General features: G+C 41.4%; 3 protein-coding genes across 4 annotated transcripts; 2 read left to right on the top strand and 1 right to left on the bottom strand.

The window, feature by feature from the left end:
* The first annotated feature begins 2,113 nt into the window (after window positions 1-2,113).
* Window positions 2,114-4,249, top strand: LOC307075679 (G2/mitotic-specific cyclin-B2-like). 2 transcript variants are annotated; one of them, XM_079736357.1, is made up of 8 exons: window positions 2,114-2,255; window positions 2,450-2,563; window positions 2,648-2,920; window positions 3,006-3,164; window positions 3,241-3,477; window positions 3,578-3,718; window positions 3,795-3,905; window positions 4,033-4,249. In XM_079736357.1, the coding sequence occupies exons 1-8, from the start codon at window positions 2,229-2,231 to the stop codon at window positions 4,141-4,143; spliced, it is 1,173 nt and encodes a 390-aa protein (XP_079592483.1). In that variant the 5' UTR covers window positions 2,114-2,228; the 3' UTR covers window positions 4,144-4,249. The 2 variants fall into 2 exon arrangements, with proteins under 2 accessions (XP_079592483.1, XP_079592482.1); XM_079736356.1 differs by having other exon boundaries at window positions 2,645-2,920.
* A 1,053-nt stretch (window positions 4,250-5,302) lies between these two features.
* On the bottom strand, window positions 5,303-7,071 carry crybgx (crystallin beta gamma X; the record flags this gene model as incomplete). The annotated part of the gene is made up of 6 exons (XM_079736980.1): window positions 7,025-7,071; window positions 6,584-6,632; window positions 6,258-6,379; window positions 5,800-5,935; window positions 5,546-5,685; window positions 5,303-5,435 (listed from the first exon to the last, which is right to left on the bottom strand). The coding sequence occupies exons 1-6, from the start codon at window positions 7,066-7,068 to the stop codon at window positions 5,303-5,305; spliced, it is 624 nt and encodes a 207-aa protein (XP_079593106.1). The 5' UTR covers window positions 7,069-7,071.
* Window positions 7,072-9,049: 1,978 nt separating this feature from the next.
* Window positions 9,050-16,647, top strand: lctla (lactase-like a; the record flags this gene model as incomplete). Its single annotated transcript, XM_079737125.1, has 13 exons — window positions 9,050-9,176; window positions 12,857-13,017; window positions 13,150-13,237; window positions 13,347-13,456; window positions 13,582-13,710; window positions 14,136-14,231; window positions 14,358-14,412; window positions 14,501-14,662; window positions 14,996-15,270; window positions 15,612-15,738; window positions 15,875-16,074; window positions 16,185-16,248; window positions 16,532-16,647. 13 exons carry the CDS (start codon window positions 9,050-9,052, stop codon window positions 16,645-16,647), a joined length of 1,710 nt encoding a protein of 569 aa, XP_079593251.1.
* Window positions 16,648-16,819: the final 172 nt, after the last annotated feature.

Genomic DNA, 16,819 nt, shown 5'->3' with positions numbered 1-16,819 from the left:
ATATAGGCCTATCTATGTTTGTTACGCTCGTCCAGAGGTCTTCAACAGGGGGTCCGCGACCCCTAGGGGGTCCGAGAAGGTATTGCAGGGGGGTCGCTAAAGTTTTGGTTGATTAGACTATTATTTTTACATTCCCCGCGCAATTTTTTCCAAAAATCGGAATAGATCTATTCCTATCATGCGATCCGAATGTACTATGGCATTTACAAAAGTGGTAAGCGTATGTTGGTATGTCTCTCGCGCACACATTTGGACTGGCTGCAACATTTTTATGTATTTGATTTTGATGAAAGCCCAGCAGGAGAGAACTTTTCTCTGCCTGCTCCTTCAATTAAGAAGAAGGACAGCACAGGGACATCAGTGTCCGGTCTTTATATCTACCCCCTCCTCCGCCGCAAACAGTACGTGTTTGGATGAGAGTGCGCAGCCAAGACTGTTGGGAGAGAGAGAGTGCTGTTATGTAAGGGATAATGTACAGAACGCCGGTCATTATCGGGAAAAAAAGCGATCAGCAGAGAAATAGTCAGCCAAAGACGTTGAAGTAGCAACTGGACACGCTGGGGTTGATAAGTTACCGGACTACTTGCGGAGTAGAAAGACACTAGCAACCATCACTAATTTTCGTTTCCACATTTATGTTTTAAAAATGTCCATTTGAATGGCTTTTATGCATGATTACATGCAATTGACAGACATTGTTGATCTTGGCAGGTATCAGTTTATTATGTTATGTTATTTTTATGAATGGCAGTGGCATGGCCACCCTACTCACTGTACCTTGCACATGTTTAAAATAAAAACATGAATGTATGAACCTGTGTATTATTTGAATATCTTAGTGTTGAAGGTACATTTATGCATGGTACTATAGGACCAGTTTAATATAAAACATAATTTTATACAATATATAAGTAGGGGGTCCCGCTCCATCTCTCCATCAGTTTGGGGGTCCTTGGCCTAAAAACGTTCAAGACCCATGCTCTAGTCTATAGAGCTCGTAAGTCCGCCCTTTTCGGTAGACCCCCATGGGACCTTTGAGATCGTAAATAACATCGGCATAACTGAAACTCTCCACATGCCCCAACTTATAATGGTTTTCACCTCTTCTGATTATTTTATCCTCCCCTTGGAAAACTATCAAACTTCTTCACAAAAATGTTAAAAAAAAGAAAGTTTTCTTTGCATGAAAAATTATCATTTAAATCCACAAACAACATATGTGTACTCCGAGGCATATAAAGACAGGGACCAGAAAATAATTACTTTCTCTCCATTGAAACCCATTCATATTTTTCGGGATGGGCTCTACCGGAAGAGGTGTGACTTTGCCACTCTATGGCATTGGCTCAGAGCGCTGTCAGTCGCGACTTGATTTGCGATATATTAATGATCTATAAAAATATATATATGTGTGTGTGTGTGTCTGTGTTCGTGTGTGTGTGTGTGTGTGTGTGTGTGTGTGTGTGTGTGTGTGTGTGTGTGTGTGTGTGTGTGTGTGTGTGTGTGTGTTAACTTATAACCCATTGATTTATAACATGTAACCCGATCAAAACAACGCCCTGGATGTTCCCCTTTGCCTGACCGAGTAGCTTCCATAATGTACCATAACAACATGCAAGTCTTTCTTTCGGCTAAGCCCCCCATAATGTAAAATCTTAGAACTACTTAGCCACTAATTATATATCTCTTCGCTTTGGATTTCTATGTTTAAATACAATATGTTGACAAAAACATAGAAAAATAAACATGAATTCGACTCTTAATCATATTTGTGTAATATTTGTAAATGTTGTATAATGTGTGTCAAAAGGTTAAGATTAGTGTTGTAAAACATAACGTTGCATGGTTGTCGATCAATGATGTATGTCGATTAATCCAAAACAATTATCAACGCCAATTTATAGAAATTATGTATTCTTAATTTGTTTCATCTTTCCAACTTTGGTATGTAGGTACCATCTATATTTAAATCTACTTCAATTTGAGCAGTATTTAACTAACCTTTGAACCCAATATGTAACAAACATCTAGTAACCAATGAGAAGCTTGCATTTTTCTCAGCTGTAACCAATGAGAGGTGGACGAGCGGTATTTGAATGGTTGCAGGATAAGCAGTGTTTATCAGCGTTTCCAACAGCTTATGATGAATTTTTAATACAGTTTATTTGACGTATTCCAGCAGCGTTACCTTTCCTCGAAGGTTTTTAATACGAATCTTGCACTCAGCCATGTCGTCGATCCAAGTTAGAGCTGGCGTAAGTAAAGAATATACTGCCTAGATACGCAACATTACATCAGCGATACTAACGTTAACTCATGAATGCTTGCTAAGATGCTATTTGCTAGCATGTGACCGGTCTTGCTGTGATGTGTTAACTCCGCTAGATTTACTATTTTGTTATGCAGGCGTGAACTCTAATTGTGTTAAGTAAGTACTTTTTATTTTCAGCTAACCACTGGTCCAGAGAACGCATTAAAAATGGGTAAATCAACTTTTGGTGGCCCAAGGAGAGCAGCTCTTGGAGAGCTTACAAACGCCCCCGGTGTAGCTCTAAACACAAAGGTAACATATCTATCTATACATCTCTCTATACATACATCTATCTATACTTTGCCCAATGTGAGTAAAAATATGTCCCATCAGAAGACTCTACATGGCAAGGCTACCACAAAACCAACCCTGAACCAGAAGGCCAAACAAAAGCTGGCTGCAGTAACGTTGGTGCCTCCAGTTCAAGCTCTAGAAGTCATCCCCATGTGTGAGGAGTCAACTGACGTCTCCATGAAAGAAAATGAACTCTGCCAGGCTTTCTCTGACGTTCTCCTTACTGTAGAAGATATTGATGAACAGGATGGGGACATGCCACAGTTGTGTGCTGAATATGTGAAGGACATATACTCCTATCTCATGGCTCTTGAGGTAAATTACACTTCCAGATGGATGTATTGCCATGTTTTTTCATCAGTTGGCTCTGTATTTATTCAAACTGGTTTATCTTCTATAGGAAAAACAAAGTGTGCGACCGAAGTACTTGCAAGGCTATGAAATCAATGAAAGAATGAGGGCCCTCCTGATCGACTGGCTGATCCAGGTTCACTCTAGGTTCCAGCTTCTGCAAGAGACTCTGTATCTCACGGTTGCCATTCTGGATCGTTTTCTACAGGTGGGTATAGTGGAAGTGTCACTGCTTTGGTTGTCCTTGGTTAATTTGATTCTTATACTTTCGTCTGCACTTGCAGGTTCAGCCTGTGTCTCGCAGGAAGCTCCAGCTTGCAGGTGTGACTGCCATGTTCGTGGCTTCAAAGTATGAGGAGATGTACTGTCCAGAGGTAGCAGACTTTGCGTACATCACTGACAATGCTTTCACCAAGCCCCAGATACTGCAAATGGAGCAGCTTATTCTCAGGAGCCTCAATTTTGAACTTGGCCGCCCTCTGCCTTTACACTTCCTCAGGAGAGCCTCAAAAGCTGCAAATGTAAGTTGGGAATTGAAGCTGGGTGTGTGCATGTTTCAATATCTGGTAGACCAAATGGTGTGTAATTTACCTAATACGGCTGACGCTTGACTATTTTCAGTCCAATGTGGAAAAGCATACCCTTGCCAAGTATCTTATGGAGCTGACGCTGGTGGATTATGACATGGTGCACTACCGGCCCTCTGAGATCGCTGCTGCGTCCCTGTGCTTCTCGCAACTCCTGCTGGAGGAACTTCCATGGGTGAGCTCAATGTTCCGTTATAGTTTAAAGTACTCCAGTCGTCTCATTCTAGAGTTCTAAATTGTCTCTCCTGCAGTCGCCCACACAGCACCACTACGCTACCTACGACGAGAGCCACCTGAAGCCAATTATGCAGCACATGGCCAAGAATGTAGTGACTGTCAATGAGGGCAAAACCAAGTTTCAGGTTTGTTGATATTCAGGCATTTGGGTGAAACTGCAAGAAGTGTCCTATTTTAATAATTAAATTTATATAGTGCTTAGCAATGGCTCCTATCCACTAATGGTGTCTTAATTGTTTTCACTCATCTCAGGCTGTCAAGAACAAGTACTCCAGCAGCAAACTAATGAAGATCAGCCTGATTCCTCAGCTCAGGTCAGATGTTGTTACGAGCATGGCAGTTCCCCTGATCAACAATCACTAATTTTTTTTTCTTTTTATGTACATATTTGCATTTCTTTCTAGAATTCTTTGGGAGAAACTGAATTAGCTTTTTAATCACTGTCTATTTGTAAAAATTAATTCTTCTGACTTGCTGTGGGTTTTTACTTCATTTTGGAAATAAAACCATATTGCTGAAGTTTGACGTGGGCTTATTTCATAAACAATGGGTGATTTTATTTTTTTTAGGCCTCATTACAGAAGCAGTCCCTAACCCGTTGGCCATTTCCTGTCTTATCTTTGGCGTATCTTAAGTTAGGTAATCCTAACTGTTCTGTCAATCAGATTTTTAGATCGGAAATCGTCAGGTTATGTCTGTCTTCACTCAGACTGTGCATGAGATTGAACTAGTTACTTTTAACGTTAACAGACTGTTAAAGGATCTTTTGTTAACGGCACGCTAGTATTACAGTCATGGTGGTTATTGGTACAGAGAATAAGAGTAGTAAAGTAATTCTTCCAAATTCAAAATTAAATGTCTGCAGGTGCTAATAAAATATGCTCAGGATAATTGAACTAATCATGCGGTCTCGGTAGCCTTTCAGCCATCCCATTTCTGTTCCTTCATTCTCATACAGACCCACTAGCAGTGCTGCTGCCATTTTTTTTTTTTTTTTTTTGGACAGTTATTTTTAATTTAGGACAGGGTGTATGGCCACCTAACTTAAATTCCTAACTTAGGATAGTTCTGTAATGGCTAAGTTCCTGTCTTAAGATAAGACAGGATTTCTTCCTAAGTTAGGAAATCTTCTGTAATACCAAACCCCCTAAATACCTTCCTATCTCAAGATTGGATAGGATTTCAGAGTTAGGAAGTTTCTGTAATGAGACCCCTGATCAAGTCTGTGCTATTGTTGGTACCTGCTAGGAAAAATGGTAGTCCCCTTACACAAAAGCCAACTTTAATAGCTAGATAATTCAACTTGGAGTTGGTAAATTGACTGGGTTGACACCAACCCTCTGTTTTTGATTACAAATTGCAATAAACATTTCGTTGTTCAAGACTGAATGAACTGGGACAGAGGGGTTCATCGTTCACTGTTTATTTCGGATGCATAAAGCTGACGGGTTTTCTTTGAAGGGATCATTGGATCCTTGCTCTCCTGGAGAGGTGAGGAAAAGGGAGAACTGCTCAGTTGGTCTTAGTTGAAGCGGACTCTACGCATGGATCCAATGGTGCTGTTCTGGCTACCCCAGTCAGAGGAGTTGTTGAAGTCACGTTTCTCCAGGATGTAGTGGGGACCTCTGTAATTGGGCTCCTGGTAAACTACCCAACTGTGGAAAGATGAGACAATAATGAACTGTCACATTATTCAAAGGGCTCTCCCTCTACCAATGGGTCTGGTAGAATAATGGATCCTCCTAATGAAAAGGCCTTGACTTACGCTCCACCAAGGACCCGGATAGATGCGGCTCTGTTCAGGCTGTGACGGGTCATCAGGTTAGGGATGTCATCCTGGACCTCTGTTTTCTTACCAGAGAAGCCAGCCTTCTCAAATAGTTGGGCCCTGGGAGAGTTGCTGTCCTGTGGCCAGAGTGTACTTTCAATTCAACCAACAGTGGATGTGCTCTTTGCGGCACATAACTTTGCTTTTTGATTTCAGGCAGTTTTTGAAATCATATTTTACGTGTCTCTTACCTGCTTGATCCCACGGACGGATGAGATGTGGTCCACCTGAGCACACCACTTGTCATGACAGTTGTACTCGCCCCTCTCAGACATGTCCCACAGGTACTGGCGTCCACGGAAGTTATCATGTTCATAGCCTATCCATCTACAAAGGGCCAACATCCTCATCAATGTTTATTTTACCATGCAAGTTTATTAAGAACAAACATGTTACATCGTAACATAACATTACAAATACAGTAGTATTTAAGTTTTCAATGTCGAAATGCCTTTCATGTTATTCGATTTTTTCATTTTATTTCCATCATGGAACCTAGGCTAATCATTTCTCCTATTTTGTCGCTAGACAGCGCGCTATATGGATATTTCAATGGATTTTTATCAAAGAAGGATACGCTCCAGAAACATCTCTTAGGAATCAATCATTTTCAAATACTTGTATTGCATTAACGATATTGCATGCTTACGCTCCACTCTCCACCTGCACGGAGTTGCATCTCTCGGGGAAGTTCTTATCGCTAAGTTTTTGGCAGTCGGAACTCAGGTCCAGCCTTCTGCCGGCGAAGTTCCTCTGCTCAAAAAGGGTCACCTGTAATAGAAGGAAAATAGAAATTTAATCTAAATGTCTTCTTTTTAGGTACTGGTACTTTTTAGGTACCAATACTATAATATAATTATAACAGTATTATAACCAAGAAGACCAAAATTAACAGAATTTTGTCAGCACCTTTAGCATAATGCAAAGCCAATTGAAAATCTGCCTAATTTATATTAAATAAGTAATTTTACTTACCCTCCCACTGGACCCATAGAAGGCACGTTGGAGTACAGACCCCAGCTTGCTGCGAAGAAAGAGGCAGCTTGAATGAATAATCACAGAAATAACACCAAATTCGAAAAGTAGGATTATGATGGTTGATGGTTAATAGTGTTAAATAGTTAAAAGTGTTTAGATGAATAAAAAGATGGATGCCGAAAAAAGCAATACATATATAGGCTACATAATGTGGACCATAACACATTGCCTCTGAGAATATCCTTAGTTACGATGTATACACTAACATAATATGTAAAAGTCTACTAATATGGACTCAGAATGTTAGTTGTACGAGTTCTAATGTTTTTTTTTAAGGCTATAAAACTGCTCTGGTGTGATAATCACGTCAATCACTGGAATAGGGGAACTGTGCTCAGGACACAGGGCTCTGTTTGGGCCAAGGCACTGCCAACCTACCTAGTTTGTTGGGCTAATCCTGTGACTTTAGTGAAGATGTTCATGTCAGCTCTGTGAAGCCAGAAAAAAGCCCCTTAAATACAGCAAGTTCATGTCACGCAACAGGGGACTAGAAAGCTCACAGGGGTTCTGTGCTGCTCACCGGGGGGCCTTGGAGCCATTGATATGCTAAACACACAGGGCTAAATGCTCATGTTGTCTTCTCTCTGCAGTTCTGCCCAGTGTATTCATATACATACAAATGAACCTCTCGCACATGCAAAGTCGCAGTGAAAAACACAGAGGCACACATGGCACAAAAGAAGACTAAATATGTCTGTGGACTCAATATTCAAACAAGTATACTTGCACATGCCTACACACACACCTACACACACAAACACATACAGAGACAAATTCAAACATGAATCCACGCACACACACAAAAAATACATTAACATTTTTTAAGAAATGAAGCAAAATATACCTGCTGACCAAACATGAAAGAAATGTAGTACATGGTTTATAGTTCTACCCCATGCACGCACACACACACACACACACACACACACACACACACACACACACACACACACACACACACACACAAACACACACACAATTGTAGCAAAGAGAGTGCAGTGCCAACAGTTTAAACTTTATCAATTCAGCATTTTGTTGCTGTGTTTTTAGAACAATGCCTTACCCATCCTGATAATACACGTATTCATGCTTTGTGCATGGCCAGCTCTGGTGGACCAAAGTTAGTGAGTAGACCTCTGTTTCTATGAGATGCTGGAAACAACATTTCACCTAACATACAATGTGTATATAAAGGTATACAATTATGTTTATAAAACATATTTTATAAGTTATATCTTTTGAGATCATGGGTTTTATATATATATATATATATATATATGTATTTCTATTATATATATACTCTCTCCCCACCCATCTTACACACATGCTTTATTTTTGTGATGGTTTCTTCCTTGCATGGAAGTCCAATGTATATTTGTGTGTCACCTAGGTTACTTCTTCGTCCCGTCCCGTATGAGTTGATGAGTTCTCAAGAATGTAATTTAATAATAATAATAATGTAATCATCATAATTTGTTCATTTATAGACATGGCTACCTATTACCTATGCTCTCAGTGTCAACAATCCAAAGGATCTGTTTGCTCCAGCAAATTACATTTACACTTCACTGACCTCCAATGGCTGGGACCTTTTGGGCACAGGAGGGGGGGGTCATGCTTTTGCTGTACATGGACCACTGAATGGCAGTAAACCTAGTGCCTGCTCCATTGTGTATTGCTTTTGTTGACTTGGCCGTGAACCAACTGATGACATTTCTGAGAAGCGACTAGATTCAGAAGCTTTGGGACGTTTCTTGCATTTGGGAGCTGTTTCTAGCGGGGACGAATGCAGGACAGGCTGCAGGTATACATCTACATGTGTTGGGGAGGGAGACTTTCTGGCTGAGACAGAGACCGGACTAGAGGACAGTTAGATTGCAGAGGGAAACCACATTTGGCAGGAGGACTTGGAAAAAATCTTTACCTTTCTTTGAAGGAAAACCTAATTCTCTTAGTATATTCTTGAAATATACATTCAATTGATATGTCGCTCATACTGACAGTCCTGGACAAACTGTCTTATTTTCTGTCTCTTATCGCATTTTGTATCAGTGTGTCTTACAGTTGGTTGAAATGAAAGCAGCTGCATTTGGCTATGCATAAGGAGTGAGAAGGGAACAGTTTAGTTTAAATGGATAATAGCAAAGATTTTACAATATATAGGATTTGTATGAAGATGAACTTTCAAAAGACCTATGGACACTTAAAAACTGTAAGTTTTTTGTGCTTAATTCAAACTCAACCTAAATCTTGGGTGAATAATTCCCAGGTATTACGTTTTTCTTCCATTTGGCAACCATTCGTCTTCATTTGTTTTAGTTATAAAATGCTAAAACGATTTATTGAAGCTTATAGTTATGGTTATTCTTTTAGGTGTAACCCAACTGCCTGCCAAACATCACCATGCTGCCACAGAGCATACTGAGGACGTGTCATTTGCTTGTGTTGATGCTGTGTGTGTCAGCCATCGAAGACTTTGACTGGACAAAGAACGACCATGGATCTTTTTACTATGGTGTCTTCCCAACCGGTAAGTATGCTAACGTATGGAGCCCAGGAGGTGGCGTGGGAGTATTATTTTTATAAATCACACGCGTGCTTTAGTAAGTGGCACGCACGCTTGAAGTAAATCTCACGCACGCTTTACTTCAGCGCGTGGGGGCTCAGCGCCATGTATGGAAGCGTAATGCATTCCCTGAAAATAAATTCTGCTCTGTTTCTCTGATTAACGAGATACCTCAAAATCCAAAGATAAGCTGCGTTTAGGGCTGAGCGAAAAGGAGGGGTGGGGGATGGATCCCGATGGTTACGCCCCACGCCGACTCATGATAATTAATATGCTGCGATCCATTTGTATGGTACACCGGTACGCCCGACCTGTTCTAGCGAGAACCTGACGTAATTTCATGGGTTGCAGCACTTATAGCATTCCCGTTTGTCATTGGCTAGTCATTGTTATTGTTATCTATATTAGCCTATAGAGCAAACCAGCTCAAAAACAAACAACACAACTCTACATTGTATGCACCCACAGCAAGACTGTGCAATGCATCAATTGGTGACCGGAATAAAGTAGTAATGTAATCAAGTGTGTAAGAGCATTTAAAATCGACATTAAAATGACCAACGTGGTGACCAACGCCAAATACAAAGAACATACATTTCTTGACGGGCAGTCATTTTGTTTTTTTCATTTGGCTCACTGAACTCATGGTGCGTTTTATTATCCATCCGAACTCGGAGGTCCGAGGACGTTGCCTAGCGACACGCATGAACACGCCCCTTTTCCTCGGACAGCGAATTTGCTTGCTCGGATGAACTCAGAGGAGGCCGAGCAAAATTCCGAGACAGAATCCAAGATGGCTGCGCCCGGTGTGTGACTTGAAGTATGAACTGTTTTCGTTGTGCTTGGACCGCTTTGGTGGTTTAAATGGCAATTTCAATTACTCGTATTACTGCAATACCTTACTGCGTCCCTATCTCTGCCTATGGCCTAATTTGGAGCGCCTGGTACTCTGCCAATGCTACCGCGACAACAGCTTTCCGGGTGGCGTCCATGTTTTCCTCCAACGACCGAGCCAAACATAATAAAACGATTGAAGGGTGGGCGTGACGTCACATCCGAGGTCCGAGTCGGTTCGCAGAGAATACTAAAACGCACCATCAGTATACTCAGAATTCCGAGTGGGACCGGCCAAAGGGGGCGTTCCTCCGTGAAATGCCGCAAGAAAGCTGGGAGATTTCCCCACTCGTACGGGTGGTGTACTAGGCGTCTGGAACACACCATAAAGCGTGCTTGAAATTTACTAAAGCGCACGTGCGACTTAGTAAAGTGCTCGTGTTAAGGTGCATTCACACCAAAAGACACATTTGTCGCCCGTTCTCGTTGTCGCCCAAGTTTTGTCGCGCGACAAATCATAAACTGCAAGTTTTGTCAGGCGAATTTGCTGCGGTTCACCTCGGACTGCACTGCAGGGAACGGTTGGCCTGTTGAACGCTGATTGGGCTGTTACGTTACCCATGTCACTCAGTGGCCACGCTGTTGAACGCTGATTGGCTGCCATCACGCGAATGTCGCAGCAAAGTTGAAATATTTCAACTCAAGCGAATTTGTTGCGCTACAAATCGAATTTGTCGTGCTACACCGGTATGTCGACCTGCTCTACACGTAATTTCTTGGCTTGCAGCACTTATAGCGTTCCCGTTTCTCATTGGCTAGTCATTGTTATTGTTAGCTATATTAGCCTCTTTATTAAACCAGGGGTTTGTTTCCCAAAAGCATATTTTCTAACTTCCTTAGCAACCTACCTTTTAGGGACTCAACAGTTAATTGTTCCCCAAAACCATTTCACCTACATATTTAGCTCATAGTATGGAGTAAGTTATTAAACTCCATAGTACTAGCAAAGTAAGGCTCCCTGACTGTTTCCCAACAACATAGTCTGGCTGAATCCTTATTACCCACATGGTAAATAGCCCTAGGGCTGTTGTAGGTGCGTATTAGGCCACATAATTCCTGGATATTCATGGTCATATGACCGATTTCAGTCTTCTTTGTCTTTTTTTACACAATTAGACTTGAGTGCAGTAGCACCTCAAAATGTAAGGGTGCGGAACATCACTGGACAATTAATCGCTCGCAAATATTTGCTTTAACAACCCTGTTACTTTTACATATGTGATAAGATTCTGGGCAGTGGGTTTTAGAGAAATGAATTAAGTGATAGCTAGTGATGGGTCGTTCGCGACTGAATCAGTTCGAATGAACAAATCTTTAACAAGAACGAATCGAACTGATTCTTCTCTCTCGTTCGTCTCGTTCATTCTCAGACTCGACTCCTCCCAGACCCACTAGTCTCTGACTCGCTGACTCACTGTTCGTTCACTGACTGAGTGTTGAAGAGGGAAGAGGCTTAGTGAACAAGCGTACGATCATACGATTCATTCAATATCAGTGTAATGGTAAATGCATGCTGGCTTTGTACTTTCTGTGTCATGCCAGATTAATCAAATATTTGAATGTCTCGTCAATGTGTCTCGTTCTTTCATGGTTCGTTCTCCACCCGGGACCCCCACCATCATTGCTAAATCAAGTCTATTATCTTGCTGATATGTTAATCATCCAATAATCAACTACACCCCACATCCCGCTGCGTTTGGTTAAAGTTGTAATGTATGGTTGATTGATGACCGAATTCCACTATAGTTTGAGAATGACAACGATGGAGGAGCTGAGTCTGACTGACTCAGCTGAGAACCGTGCATTCTATGATTCTATTCACCGCTACCGGAAACTCGACTGAACGAACGAATGAACCAACGATTCTGAAAGACTCTTCTTGGCGACCGACGCAAACTGAATCAAGGAAAATAATCACTGAATCCATCAATAGTGATTGCCTACAATTTAAAATAAAATAAGAAGAAACATGCATCCCCTGCAGCGACAACACAAGATGCTGCCCCCCTGTCAAAATGAATAGGCTATCAAAATATTTTAGGAGGGAAATATACAGCCTAGGTACTGCTAAGAGATCGACAGACTTCAAACATCAAAAATCTATGATTAGAACTCAGGAAACAAGGCGCATCTGGCAGGGTTCGAACTGGTGGCAAAAAAAACAAAAATGTTCACCAAATTCATTGTTTGAATTATCTTTTTTCCATAAACGTATCAACCGAATGTTTTGGGAAACGCACCCCAGCTCGAAAACAAACAACACAACTTTTCATTGTATTATACACACAGCAAGACCGTGCAATGCATAAATTGTTGATCGGAATGAAGTAGCAATGTAATCAAGTGTGTAAGAGCATTTCAAATCTATATTAAAATGACCAACGTGGTACAAATACAAAGAAAATAAATCTCTTTATGGGCTTAGCCATTTTTGTTGTTGATTCGTACGGTCTGCCTCGCTGAACAGCGTGTGGGACAGACCAAAAGGGGGTGTTCAACCCTGAAATGCCCTGAAAATGCAAGAAAGCTGGGAGAATTACAATTTAGGACTAGCACGTACCGGCGTACCATACAAATGGATAGCACCATTACTTACTAAAGTGGCGCTTGCACTTTATAAAGAAATAACTCCCATGTCACTTTCCGGCCTCCATTATAGCATCACTCTTACATTCTTTGAAGCTGTAGCAGAGGGCTATGTTTATTGCTTATAGCTGTCCTTTTTGCATTTATGTCCCCCCCTCCTTCAGGCTTTTCCTGGGGAGCTGGTGGTTCTGCATACCAGACAGAAGGTGCTTGGAACGTTGACGGCAAAGGCATGAGCATCTGGGATGCATTTGCCCACAAAAAGGGCAAAATCTTCCTGAATGACACTGGAGACTTCTCATGTGAAGGCTACCACAAAGTTAAGGTGATGCATTCAACGAAAACAATAGAAAACATCTGTTATCTGTGCAGAACAACTAAACATGTAATGGATCAAACAAATGGCCTTGGTTATGAAACATGTCTTGTTGTTTAACAACTGCTTTGCTTCTTAAAGGATGACATCTCCTTGATGAAGGACATGAATCTTAAACACTATCGTTTCTCCATATCCTGGCCAAGGATTCTGCCCACTGGAATAAAAAGTAACCTCCTACACAGCCTTCTCATAATAAACCGTCCAAATCTTTGCAGATGACTGTGTATTCTTAATGCTGAATCCTCCTGATTGATTCGGATATACATATCTTTCAGATGAGAACATCAATGAGAAAGGAATCAAGTATTACGATGACCTGATAAATAAGCTTCTGGAGAATAAAATTACACCCATTGTTACACTATATCACTGGGACTTGCCACAGGTAAGCATTCATCCTGGAAATATTAATGCAGGCTTTTCATTACTTTTGTGCTGGCCTGAAATTGGCCTGTAATGGCCTGAATTTGGATGGTTGAGAACAGAAATCTTGCTTCTTGAATTTTACAGATCTTGGAGGAAAAATACAGAGGATGGCAGAACGCCAGCATGGTGAACCTGTTCAATGACTTTGCCAATTTATGCTTTGAGAGATTTGGAAACCGAGTCAGGCACTGGATCACGTTCAACAATCCATGGGTGAGTCAAGTCAAGACAATTGTATTTGTTTCGCCCTTACAGTCTAAAAGGGTTTCACAGGCCACTTTTTATGACCCTCTCTCCACCTAAGCCCCAGAAAAAGGGCAAGGAAATAGTGATCCCTCCTTGGCGGGATGGATTGTAGTGAAATGCATGCCATAGTGGACCTTTACTATGGTAGCATAACAAGAAAAAACGTTTATGTAACATTGTATTGGTGATAAAATAACATTATTGTCAATGGGGGTGTAGAGTTGCACCAGCCTTGGGCTGGCCAACAGGTTGATTTAGCTATAATGAGAAGCTGAAGCAGTAACTTAAAGTCACAAGTCACTTAAAGCTAAAATCACAATAAAAAAAAGGACATAAAGCATAACATAGACATAAACAGCCTTTCTGTAGTTCACTGCATTTTGTTTCTTCAGTCGATTGCAGTGGAAGGATATGAAACAGGGGAACACGCACCAGGACTGAAGCTGAGGGGAGTGGGTGCTTACAAGGCTGCCCATCACATAATAAAGGTTATTGTATTATATATTTATATACTGTATGTATAACTCAGTTCATACAATGGAAGGGCTGCTTCTTTTTAAAACAATTTATAGTCAATACAAGAAGACCAATATCTCTCCCTCTATCTGCAACAGGCACATGCAAAAGTTTGGCACACCTACGACACTCAGTGGCGAAACAAGCAAAAAGGTGATGGAAGAGCTTATACGCCATATAACTTCCCCCAATGCCAGTGGCGTTGCAGTGTGTGAACTATGTGTGCTGTGGGTCTCTGCAGGTCTGGTTGGGATCTCTTTGTCGGGCGACTGGGGGGAACCCGTTGACATCAGCAACCAGAAGGACATTGAAGCCGCAGAACGATATGTCCAGTTCTACATGGGATGGTTTGCTACACCCCTCTTCAATGGAGACTATCCTCAGGTTATGAAAGATTACATTGGTAAGAGAGAGGCTCATCTTAGGGGCAACAGTTCAACTCAATTTGACAAGATTTCTTTGACACCAGAATCTCCTGAGTCTGTACCAAAAAACAGATGGTAGAAGAAAGATGTGTTGTGCTATTGGTAAAATAATATGTTGTTTATTCATCTTCTTAAGATTACAGGATTGAGGCATGTCATGTTCTACTCATGGGGACTGTTTTATCTACATAATTGTCTTTATAGTTTAAATACATTCTACCTTCAACCCCACCACTTGTCGAATAGAAATATATCAAAAACATTTTTATTCTATATTTTATGCAAACATACGTTCCACTTCCATCTACTAGGTAGGAAAAGTGCCCAGCAGGGCTTGGGAGCATCACGGTTACCCGTCTTCACCGCCCAGGAGAAGAGCTACATTAGGGGCACCTGTGACTTCTTAGGCATTGGCCATTTCACCACACGCTACATCACACAGAAGAACTACCCCTCCGGTCATGGTAACAGTTACTTCACAGATCGGGACCTGGCCGAGCTGGTAGACCCACGCTGGCCCGACCCTGGTTCTGAATGGCTCTATTCAGTGCCATGGGGTTTTCGCCGCCTTCTGAATTTTGTCAAGGTAAATAAAATATATGAATGAATTTAGTTAAAGTAAAGTGTGGCCCCTTTTTTGCCTGTCCTGGAGTACCTATCCCTGGAGGGGTAAACTAGTACTCTATGTAAAACTAAGGTGAAGGAAAAAAACCTGGTTTCAGATCCTGTCCGGAATAACAGGCTAGCTAGTCACCACAGACTTGCTGCTACTGATAGCCAGGCTAAATGTTATTCTATTATGCATCGAATACATATTCCATTGTGTTTGATACATCTGTACACACTTCCCTTTCTGTTTGCAGACTTTTTTATTTTCACATTCCAGCCATGTCTGTATGTCATTATATGTGTAACCCCTCCTTGCAGAAACAATATGGCAACCCCATGATCTATGTGACAGAAAATGGTGTATCTGAGAAGATGATGTGCATGGATCTCTGCGATGACTGGAGAATGCAGTACTTTAAGGACTACATTAATGAAATGTTAAAAGGTATGAGCGGACCATGGTCAATACATTCATCACTTGTTTCAGGGTGAGGTAGTGTCTCATTTGGCACCATAATTTGGATATTTCTTTGCGTTCAATAAAAACTCATTAGATAATTTTCTCCTTCTTTGAACTGCAGCAATAAAGGATGGGGTGAATATCAAGGCTTATACTGCTTGGTCACTGCTTGACAAGTTTGAGTGGGATGAGGGCTACTCTGAGAGGTTTGGCCTCTACTACGTAGACTTCAGGGACAAAAATAAACCCCGTTATCCAAAAGCTTCGGTTCAGTACTACAAAAGCATCATCAGTTCTAATGGATTCCCCAGTCAGAGAGAGGTAAAGTCACTGTGTGGCTGCAGTCAGTCAAGGGTTAAACATATATTTTCTAAAACAAAATTAATTGTGACCATAATATTTGATGTTCCAACATTTATTCATTTTCACAGCTGGAGAGTTGGAAGGGGAAAGCAATTGAGACTTGCACCTCTAGTAACCAGCTTCTTGCTGCAGGTAAGTCCAATGCATCCCACTATAGTGTAGAGCTAGGAGGGGCCAAAACAAAGACAAATTGTTACTTTATCCAAAATTTAACAGGGGTTCTCTTTGTTTTGCCCCTCCAGCTAGAAGAATGTCCCAGGAAAATAAGGAACTTGCAGGAAAGCCAAAGGCTTGGCCAGTTCATGATGAAGTTTAGGTACAAAGACCGGTTCATGTTTGAGTCAGTTTGCTGGTGCACTGGGGGACGTGGAGGATTGTGTGTGTATTGAGGATGTGTCTGTTGTGATTTTTTCAGATCCCTTGATAAGCCACATGGGGATGGTGACAGAGATTGTGGTTCCGACCATGTGTACCCTCAGCATTCTCCTCAGTGCTGTCTTTCTCATGTTCCTGCTGCGCAGACGCCTCTGAAGAAACAACACAAATACATCCGCACACACACCCACACTCATACACACACACACACACACACACACACACACACACACACACACACAATTATCTTGATTATGCTTGGTGTCTTGAGCAAATACATACAGCAGACATCACAGCTTCATATTATTTTAAGGACATTACTTTTATT

The sequence above is a fragment of the Pollachius pollachius genome (genome assembly GCF_949987615.1).
Source record: "Pollachius pollachius genome assembly, chromosome: 5".
NCBI classification, from domain to species: Eukaryota; Metazoa; Chordata; class Actinopteri; order Gadiformes; family Gadidae; genus Pollachius; species Pollachius pollachius.
The sequence above is the reverse complement of the archived record's forward strand: the minus strand, read 5'-3'. Positions and strand labels throughout refer to the sequence as shown.